At 43.3% G+C, this 11,170-nt stretch overlaps 1 protein-coding gene across 1 annotated transcript in view; it reads left to right on the top strand.

Annotated features, from left to right (window-relative positions):
- Nucleotides 1-11,170, top strand: part of Kiaa1549l (KIAA1549 like) — a 279,081-nt gene that overhangs the window by 245,867 nt on the left and 22,044 nt on the right. Inside the window, exon 17 of the mRNA XM_033756488.1 lies at nt 5,949-6,299. Coding sequence (XP_033612379.1) covers nt 5,949-6,299 — 351 coding nt within the window. The remainder of the gene's footprint in view (nt 1-5,948; nt 6,300-11,170) is intronic.

Raw genomic sequence — 11,170 nt, 5'->3', positions numbered from 1 at the left:
ATATATTATAGTTCATTATATATAATGTCATTCTACATTCATATAAAGTTCAAAAGGAGGAAAAACTACTCTGTAACATTAGATGTCAGGGTCGCAGTAATTTGTGGGTAGAAACTAAGGGCGTGGATTGGGTTTCTGTGGTACTTGTGATGCCTTTCTTGGTTCAGTTTGTGATAAGGCATTCATCTCCACCCTTATGGGATATGTACTTTTTAGTCTCAGTGTTATACCTCAATAGTGGGAGCGGCCATAAAGGCTCATCCAAAAGTCAAGCATAATGTCTTATGTTCAAATGTCATAAATACTCAAAAAATGAAAACAAAGAGAAGCCGAAGGCCCTGGGACCCTTGGCCACTCTTGAGGCATGCTGGATGGGTGTTCTTTTGAAGCATCATGGAAAGAATTACAGACTCTCGTTCTATCCAGTGGCCCCATAAACCACAATGCCAGTGGCCCATTGCTCAGGAGTGGAAAAGGAATAGCTTCAGCCTCCTTCTAAACACTGTGGCCTTTGCTGCCGAGTTTTGATATACCGGACCTACCTAAAACCTTAAGTATATGCACAGGGGTCTTGTTAAGTCGCTAAGCTGCCTGGGGTGGGCTCAAACACAGTTTTCCTGTTTCCACCTTTCAGAGTGCTGGCTGTGCGCCACCACACCTGCTCATGATTATCTGCAAAGTTTGAATTGCAAGGATACCCTCTCCAGCTATAGGAAGATATTGGGAAACCACTAAAATAAAGATTGGTTTACAATACCATTGGATAAAAAGGAAAAACTGCAATTTGAAAATTCCATGTGTGTAGTAGAATGCTATGGAATTATTGAAAGTTACTACCTATAAGTACATACATTAACTGACAGAGACATAGACCTTCACTAGTGTGGGATTAAAAAAGGATTTTAAAACATCATATATAATACAATCTGTTTTTTTAAAAAACTCACAAATGTATATAAACACTTGCAGACATACATATATGTGTGTGTGCTCTGTTTATTAAATCATAACCCAAAATGCTCACTTGGTATGACTAAGTCAACTAAGTCAAAGAACCATGCTGACAAAAGAAAATTTTAAATATCTCTATTCCTTTACTCATATTTTTTATTTACGTGAAGGCAAACATATTATGCTCAGTAAGACTTTTTAAATCCCCCTAATTTCTTTCCTGTTCATATCATAGGTGACTCTCTGGAAAAATGCCCCTAAAACTCCTCCAGCCCACACCTCTGTCTCACTTAGGTTTCCCATCTGTTGTGGTTTGGATTAAAATTGTCTTCTTCCAAAAGGCTCATGTGTTAAGATGTAGGGCTTTGTGAATGTGATTAGATGGGGGAGAATTATCTCATCAGTGGATCAACCCATTAATAAGTTCATGGCTATTCTGCTGTGACTGAGGAAGTAGGTCACCAGGGGTGTGACCTGGAAGAGTATATCCTGTCTCCAGCTGCCTCACCCTCTCTGGCCCTTTCTTCGGCTCTCTCTGCTTTCTGGCTGCCATGAAATAAGGAGCTTTCCCTTTCTGTGCCCTTCCACCATTGGAGCCAGCCTTCTGTGGACTGAAATCTCTGAAACCATGAGCCCAAATCAATCATTCCGCCTTTAAATTGTGAATGTATGTCAGATATTTTATCTTAGCATTAAAAGGCTGACTCATACACCATCCGGTTTCCTGCTCTCCCTCACACAAGCCAGAGATTCTGCATGGCAAAGGGTGGGCCCTTCTTGCATGGGAGAAGCTGACGGATGGGAGCCAAACTGTCTTCATTCTCTGTGTGGGCAGGGCAGAGTGCTGGCAATGCTCCACATTCATCCTATTTCATATGCAGAGGAAACATCGTGAAGGATATTCATGAAGGTCAAAGTGTTAATAGTAGTTATTCCTAGCGGTTGGTTTAGAGTGGATTTTAATTTTCTTCATTTTGCTTATCTGTGTTTTGTGAATATTTTTTTACCATGAGCAGACATTCCTTGATTAATTTTTTAGATTTTTTTTCTGGAAGTACATCTTGATTACTTTATTTGAAAAAGAACTTTTGAAAAATTCCCCAGTTCTTTTCAAGAGTGTAAGGTTGAAAAAGCAAGTATGGTACCTTCCAAGTTAAAGAAACTTAAAAATACAACCTGTACCCCAGATCTGGCCTCAGACATTCTACCCAAGGCAACAATCAGCCAGCTCTGGAAGGTTTTGCTCTTTTTCCTAAGCAAAAGTGTTTTCAGAAATGTGCAAGGGAAGAAAAAAGGACCTAGGACATGCTAAACCAGAACACACGGCTGCTTCTCTGACAATGGGTACAGGGGGCTGAATGGCCCTGAGAGACTGAGTGAGCTAAGGCATGCAGAAAATCCCACACAAGGCCAGCCCATCATAGAACCTTCAGTGGATGTGAGAATTTACTGTGTGAGCTACCGTGGCTTCAGCTTTGGGCTGGGCCCTGCTCTGGGGCTGTGAATACAGTGATCCTACCTTAAAGGAGCTCCCAATCTTTGACAGGAATCAAATAACAATTGCAGCCAACATTTATCAAAAGCTCGTGTGCCATATATACTTCTGAATGCTGTGTATTTATATATTGATGCTATTCAGCCTTATCGTCATCTCTGAGGCAGCCTGTCTCAATAGTCATCTTATCTTCTGACTTCCTGCTCATAGAAATCTGTTCATCCCTCAGTCAGAGCCCAGGACGGTGGTGTGGTAATGGATCTGTTACCTATGTACAGTGGATAAATGCCTAGGTGCTAGAATTAAATTTTCTGCCAACTCTGCCAATTATAGGCAGCATATTTGATCTTTCAATGCCTCAGTTTCTTCATCTGTAAGATAGAACTAATCATACTTGATAACATTGCCTCATAGGTTATTGTAAGGATAAGAACAGCTGGGCATTGTGGCACACACCTGTGATCCCAGGATGTGGAAGGCTGAGGCAAAAGGACCACCAAAAGTTCGAAGCCAGCCTAGTGGGCTACAAAGTGAGTTCAAGGCCAGTCTGAACTGCATAGCACAACCCTGTCTCAAAAAACAAAACAAAAAAGATTTAAAAACTGAGTATGTACAAAGCTCTTAGAACAGTGTCTGGTGTGTAGGTTATGGGCCAACTGATATTATTTTTGTTGCTATTTATCTCCTCCCATAAGAGCTCCTACCAGCTAGGATGCAGTTTTATTCATTGTTACATTCCTAACATCAACCTAGGACCCAGCATACAGTTGAGCCCAATAATTGTGTGATAAGTAAAAGAGCAAATTTATTAATCATTTGTTGCAAGCAGGGAGGGAGGCTGATGCTTCGTTTCATGAGTAGGCATCAGGTTTCTCCAGGGGTGATGATAATGGAGAAGTGTGGCACTTCCTAGGGCAGATAGAGTTAGAGGAATAGTGAATATTAGATGATAGCTCAACTGTCCCATTAGGAGAAGCCTGAGGCGTAGGGAGTTCGTGCAATTTGCCTGTGGCTGGTTGTGCAGCTCATTAGCATTGGAGGGGATATGTTTAGGAAAATGGGCCTTTTAACCTGAAACTCACCCCATGGAGCCCTGGACAGAATGTTTTATTTCAGCCCAAGCCCACGAAGTTGTATTGAATGCTGAACGCCTTATGCTAGGCTCACAGAAACAGAGGTGTGTTGGACTCAGGGAGGGTCTAGTTTGGGGCAGCGCAGACATTAAGCAAATCCAGTGGGATGAGAGGAAGCTCAGGGCATAATGAGAGCTGGTCGTGCTTTTAAGAGACTGAAAATATCTGAGAACTGTGGGAAAACAGGAGTTCTTTAGAATATGGCTTAACAAACCTGTTGAGGTCATTTTTGATTTGTGGCTCTGGACCCTCCAGTTAAAGGGAGCTCCCCATGCAGAACGGAAGCCCTGTGGGGAGATGTAGAGGTTAATTTCTACCAGGGGTGTCATGGGTGGGTGGCAGTGGGAGCCTGGAGAAAATGTCTCCAATTTCCCCTACAAAGTAATGCTTCTCTGCGCCCTCCCAGCAGAACAGCCCCACTCCAGGGACCTGGGGGAGTGGGAAAGCAGGGAGATGTTGCTATGCAGCACACTTTTGCCCTGCCTAAGGCACAACTATAAATTCACATGAAAATAGATCTACCAATATGGCTGGAAATGCTCGGTACAGCTCAGGGATGGGAAAATCGTAACTCAGCTCACCTTTGTGCCATTAACCTCCCACCTGGGAGCAGTTTAGCACTGAGCATCCATTATGCATTAGTGAGATTGAGGATGTAGCAGTAAGGGCCATGTGTGGGTAGCCATCCAGCACTGATGAGGCAGTACAGTAGAGCAGGTCGTGCTCGGCACAGGAGCTAGGAGCTCTGGCCTCGGTCACTGCCCCTCTCTGGGTGACTTTAAGCAAGTTGTTTAACTGCTCTGGCCTTGATTTCCTCATCTGTAAAACTAGGGCTTGAATTAAATCATCTCCTCAAGTTCATCAGGCTCTGAATTCAATTCAGAATGTTCTATGCATTGTGGAGAAACTTGAAAGAGTTGCCTTCCCTATCCTAGGAGGTATAGCCAGGCAGATTGCCGGCCTTCCCAGAGCACACTGCTCAGGCTGTGATCATGAGCCTTTTCCTAAAGAACCCCTAACCAAAGAGACTGTATGCATACCCCAGCTCAGGGTGAGGGGACTTCCTGTCAGGCATGACTTGTCTTTGAGATTTTTGTTACCTGGAGGGTAATTTCACATTGTCTTTCATAATCTATCCTTGCTTGTGTTAGTTTAAAAATAGGATTTTAAATTACTGTAGATGCTGATAAATCTAGATTTGAAGGTTGATAGAGAACCTTACTTTTCATTTGGGCTACAGCCAAGTGCTAACCCTGGATGATAAGATTATAGGAAATGTCTGATTTCTTGTTTGTGTTTTCTGTATTTTCAATTTGTTCTCTAATTCAAAACCAAAGAAAAGTAAATACATATTTAATAAATGAAATAATCATAGTTTTGACCTTCATATGTAATATTTGAGGGAAGGACTTCCCCATACGAGTGAGTTCCCTAATGGCATTCTCTTACTCTGCTCATTTAGATATCCAAGTGCTTTAGACAAAGCAGTCACACAAGAGTATGTGCATCCGTCACACCCACAGGAGTCCCAGCCAACAGTGGCAGGGAGACCTCAAAACAGAGAGCAGACACTAAACAAACCTTTATCAGCAGGCGAGAGTAACCGCAGTCTTTGCCTCCTGCTTGTGACACTGATGAAGCCCTAGCTCTCCGACCACCTGATACTGCGGCCAGTCCCTCTGTCCCTCGATGAGAGGTTCGGTGGGGGAAAGGCAAGGGAGTGCTCTACATCAGCGAATCTCAAACTGGAGCAGGCATCAGAATCTCCCAGAGCACTTCTTAAAGCACGGGGGCCCCACCCAGAGCTTCTGATTGGTCGTGCTTCACTTTTTTTTTTCCACTCGGATAAATGGCATCAGGTAACTAACCAATGGCAGCATGCGCAAACATTCAAAGAGTCGATCCAAAGACTGAAGTATCATCCCTCGGGCTGTAAACTACAGGCTGCTCCACATTTTCATACTCAAAAGCATAAAAGTATAGAATATGTATTTGTACCAATACCCTACGATGAATATATTCATTGTTTCATAAAAATATACTAATAAATTTTTTTTATTTTAGAGAATACCATTAATTCCATCCGTGAAACCTGTTTCTCATTATTATGCTAATCAGCAAAGTCTGCGTCTAGCTGTGGATGATTGAAGTGTACAGAGGTGGCTGGAGTGTGACCTTTCTTATATGATGCTGGCTGATAGCCCCTGTCGTGTGACTTCCTGGTTAGACATCTAGGGTAGAACTTCAAATTAGCACAGATTTATAATATAATCAATCTGGTGACTATTTTAGAATAAATTATAGGCCCTCCTCATGGGAAAAAAAAACCCTTAATTAAATTAATCCTTGGTTTTTGCTTGGTCCCACAGACAGAGCCTGAAATCATAGAGGAAACCAACGTGGACCGAGTTCACGATCCCCGGGGCTACGCCAGGTCCCGGCCAGTGAAAGGCCACTCTGAGACCTCCACACTGAGCTCGCAGCCATCCATCGATGAGGTGAGGCAGCAGATGCACATGCTTCTGGAGGAGGCCTTCAGCCTAGCATCTGCCGGCCACGCTGGCCAGAGCCGCCACCAGGAGGCCTACGGCTCCACTCAGCATCTCCCCTACTCCGAGGTGGTGACCAGCGCCCCTGGGACCATGACGCGGCCCAGGGCGGGCGTGCAGTGGGTGCCGACCTACCGCCCAGAAATGTACCAGTACAGTCTGCCCCGGCCGGTAAGTCCGATCTCCCTCCTGCCTGTCATCATCGGTCAGCCCTGGCCAGCGGGACCAGGAAGGGACTCGGAGCAGGGACTTCTAATGATGAACTACCTTGGAAGGTGGAGACAAACTTTGCTGCTCTCATGCTGTCCTTCATCCATGACACAGAGCCTTTTATTTCTGTGGGCAAAACTTGCAAGAAGCTCTTTGGCCGGGCGTGGAACAGTATATTCCAGCAGTTGGGAGGCTGAGGCAGAGTAGCAAGTTCTAGTCCTGCCTGTGCAACTTAGCGAGACCCTGACTCTAAATAAGAACATTTCAAAAGAGCTCGGGATGTAGCTTAGTGTGAAGGCCCTGGGCAGTACTAAAGAAGAGTGGGGATGTAGCTCAGTGCTAGAGCACCCTTGGGTTCAACCCACAGTACCACAAGAGGAAGAGAAAAAAAAAAAGGAAACCCTTTGTGTGCTCAACCATAATACATTAGAATGAATTTTATTTCCTGCTGACCTCCCTGAAAAGGGCTGACCTCACTCTTCATTCAAGAAGAATGCTGGGTGCACTGTAAATGCTAGTTCATTTAGTAGAAATGGCTTCCATGATTTCAAATAACAATTTTAATTAATTTGTACTTCAGTCATCACTGTAGCACCCACCCTATGTCTTTTTCAGATGACAGGCATAGTTGTATACATTATAGGCCGTACTGCACTGAGCTTGCATATATGGATTCAGCCCTTCTGATAGCCCATGCTCTATCCCAGGGCTTACTCCTGAACAGGTCTGTAGATCGTTATTGTAATATGTCACTCCTCAACAAGTCAGCATTACTGAGTGCTTTACCAATTCTGCTAGAGGTCTAAGCGTTACTTGTACGTCACTTATTCAGTGAGTACTTACAACAAGCCCTGAGACAAGTACTAGTGTTATCTCTAGTTTACAGGTGAGAAACTGAGAATATACAACTTGTTCAAGGCCAGCCAGGAAGAGACAGAGTTGGGACCCAAGGCCAGGAAGTCTGGCACCAGAAACGAAGTTTTAACCAGCATGTCATACTGTCTCATGTTTCATTATGTCGTCGCTCCCCTGTATTATTTACTTCATTTGGGACACCTGTGGGCCTTGCACTCCCACCCACGAGTACACACTATCCCGGGACTTAATAAATTACTGTGGTGCTGTGTAAGTACACAGCCTGCACACCAGAGCCAGTCTCCTTATTGTCCTTTCTCTCCACATCGCTCCTTCCAGGCCACTGAGATGTCTCCCCACCTTCTCTTTGAGCCGTGCCTCCTTCTCCATGAAGGTTCTGTCTCTCACCTAAGCTTCCTGTCCCCATACCACTCCTGCTTGATTAAAAGAACCCAAAGTTTGGTGCAAATTGGTGTTCTAGGGGAGAGAGAGGTGACATCTTTTTTTTACATCCTGTTTCCTGAAATATGAGTAGAATACAAAGACCAAGTTCTTTCTTTTTTCCTTGTTTTTTCTTTTTTCTTTTTTTCTTTTTTTTTTTTTGTAGTGGTAGAGATCAAACCCACATCCTCATGCATGCTAGACAGGTGCTCTACCACTGAGCTATGTCCGCAGCCCTCAAAGAATTGCATGTATACAGTACATGTTGTCTGTCCACTCATCTGCCAGTGGGTGCTTGGTGTGGTTCCACCGATGGCATTACTGTATAAATACCTCTTCAAGTCCTGGCTTTCCATTCTTCTGTGAGTACGCCCAGGAGTAGAATTTCTGGGTCACATGGAATTCTGTTTGTAATTTTTAAGGAGCTGCCTGATTATTTCCCACCAGAAGTGCCCGGGAGTCCCAGTTTTTCCACGTCCTCACCATGCCATTTTCTGGTCTTCTGCTGTAGACACCCTAAGGCGTGTGAGATCGTAGTTTTGTAATTTTGTAATTTTGCATTTCCTTCACCATTAGTGATATTTCACACCTTTCCATGCGCTTCTTAGCCACTTGTGTTCCTTCTTAACACAATTTTTAAGCAAACTCGACTTGGGGGCAATGACTACCGCTCAGGAATACAAGTATTCCTCCACCATCAGAGAACTTCGGTGGGTGCATCCAAAACGCGCTGCATTGCCAAAGAATGTGAACAATTCTGAGGTTACTGCTGGCCACATTCCCATCAGCCTGGATCTAAGCATCCCTTTTTCCCAGGAAAAGTTAGAGAAATCCTCACCCACCCTTCAAATCTGTCATCCTAAATGCTTTCCCATGACCCTCACATTACAATTTCCAAGATTATAGTGTTTTACTAATTGCACACTACATTGGCACCTACCTTTAGGAAAGAGGGAATTTCCTCTCTGAGACTTAGCAAACACCCTAATCTTACCATGTTTATATCCACTTCTTAGGCTGCTTTCCTCTGGGAGCAGTCGCTGTATCTCCATTCATTACCACGGATTTCCATCATGTTGGCTCTTTCATCCCAGTCTTGGTAGAATGCTCATGTCCTTGAACTGAGTCTTTCCCCCACCCCAAAGTAGGATGATGCTCACCAGCTGAAAGGCCTTAGTGACTGCAGCTCTGAGCCTCACACTCCTCTGCCATACAGAGATGATGACAGAGAGCAGTGGAGAGGACAAAATGATAATTCCTTTAAGTGCTTAGCCTTGTCCTGGCACCTAGTAACCACCCAACACTTGTTAGCTGACATTAATCACCGTGCTGGGTAGGTATGATAATACCTACTGGAGAAACTTACTCAACAAATGGTCTTTATTGTTATCAAGTCATTCCTTCCTCTTCATTAGGAAGTTATATACTTTCATTCACTAGTTATATCCCTTTCCCACTGGTGATTCTGAGACCACAGCTCCTGCTCCTACTCTGTTACAACCTTTTAAGACCATGCACTTAATGTCCCAACTCAAGGTCCCAGAGAAACTTTCTTTTTCTTTTCTTTTTTTTTTTTTTTTTTTGTGGTACCAGGGATTGAACTTGGGTCCTTGCACTTGCAGGGCAGGCCACCGAACTGCTGAGCTAAATCCCCGGCCAGAGAAACTTTCTTTTTTTTTTTTTTTTTTTTTTTTTGTGGTACCAGGGATTGAACTTGGGTCCTTGCACTTGCAGGGCAGGCCACCGAACTGCTGAGCTAAATCCCCGGCCAGAGAAACTTTCTGTTTGAAGATAATTATCAAGAACATTACCGTTCTTGCTCTTCTGGGTTGGGACCAGATTCTGGGAAAGCTTGATGAGGTCTGGAGTTCGGAGAGAAAAGTTTAGACTATCAGGACAAGTCTTCCAAACAGTGATGGGCAAGAAGATGCTGTATCCCGTAACCATTACACATTAATTTTGTAAAACCATCTTTTAAAAATTCACTGTGGGACATATGAGAACTCAGGTGGTTCTCTTGCTATAATTGGGGGTTGGAAGCTATACCAAGTAGGCAAAAATATCTGCATTATATATTTTAAAACAAAACCATCTAAAATAGAAATAGACTGAGATGTAACACAATAGAGAGATGAACAGTCCAACCAGAACAATATTAAAGGCCATTTTTTGTTGTTAAGGTTTCCTTCTCCACTAATAACATATAAGGTCGTATTTCCATGAGAGGAGAAAATAACAATTCACGGTGGGAATGATGATTCTTAACCCAAGTTCTCACAGAGCTCCTTTGTGCTAGGATAATGTGAAATCGATAGAAAAGGTGGCAATTTAGAATGATAACTGTGATTACTTTTTGTCTTCCAAAAGGGAAGTGCTTCAACCTCTGCTAGGGGATAATTGAAAGCAGGTGACTTTAAATGCACTGGACCAGCCTGATGGCATTTGTATCATGGGAAAGGTTACTGCCGGCAGTTTGGGAGCTCTGCACTGCAGCTCAGGAGACTTTCATCATATTTTACCCCTTGAATCTGTAAAGAACTTGCACTGAACATCTAAACGACCAAGCCAATTTTGCTAGTAGCCATAATGAGTGTAAGCCAAGTAGAATGAAAACATCCGACATCCTTCCTGTTGGGGACAGAATGGGGAATTCCAAAAAAGACTGTATCTTCCCCACTAGACTCTTCACAGATGGAATTAACAGCAATAATGACCGTTACCATCTATTAATTGCTATTATTTACTGCACACCAAGCAAAGTACTACATAGACATATCTCTTCTAATTCAACAATCATCCTATGAGTATTATTGTCACCGAGACCCAGTGAGGAAGCCGAGGCTTGGGGAAGTGAAGAAACCTGCCCAGATTTAGACAAGCTTCCCTTAGTATCCAGAGGACTGGTTCCAGGAACTTCCACCCTCCACCAAGGATGCCAACATCCTTGGATGCTCAAGTCCTTCGTACAAAATAGCATAGTATTTGCATATGACCTACATTCTTCTGTATATTTTGTGATTTCTCAGTCATGTATGATACCTAATACAATGTGAATGCTGTATTAGTAGTTGTCTTGCATTTTTTAGGGAAGAATGACAAGAAAAACATCTGTATGTGTTCAGCATAGAGACAACTTTCCCCCCTAAATATTTTTCTTCTCCAGTTGATTGAATTTTCAGATGCTAAACCCACAGAGCCAGAGGGCCAACTATTCAGCTATAAATGGCAGACCTGGGGTTAGAACATAGACTTGTCTAAGATCGAAGCCCACACTCTTTCCATCCCTTGGCCAGTGACTGGCCAGGATATTTTCCAGGCTCTGATGAAACTTGAACATCCAGAACTTTGGCATATGATTTTTTATAAAGAAGCTGGCCCAGTGCTGGGGAGCTATGTCCATTCTTGTTACTAGCCTAGAAAAGGGGATATCTCTATGAGGGTAAAGTTGGTTTTACCGTCTTTTTCCTTCTAGTCCTTGAAAAGCAAAACCAGCATCTCCCCCAAACTTAATGATGAACCATGCTATATATATATAT

Source organism: Fukomys damarensis, unplaced genomic scaffold (assembly GCF_012274545.1).
Source record: "Fukomys damarensis isolate Sample0158 unplaced genomic scaffold, DMR_v1.0_HiC HiC_scaffold_27, whole genome shotgun sequence".
In the NCBI taxonomy this organism is placed as follows: Eukaryota; Metazoa; Chordata; class Mammalia; order Rodentia; family Bathyergidae; genus Fukomys; species Fukomys damarensis.
This window is presented reverse-complemented; position numbering and strand designations above follow the sequence as displayed.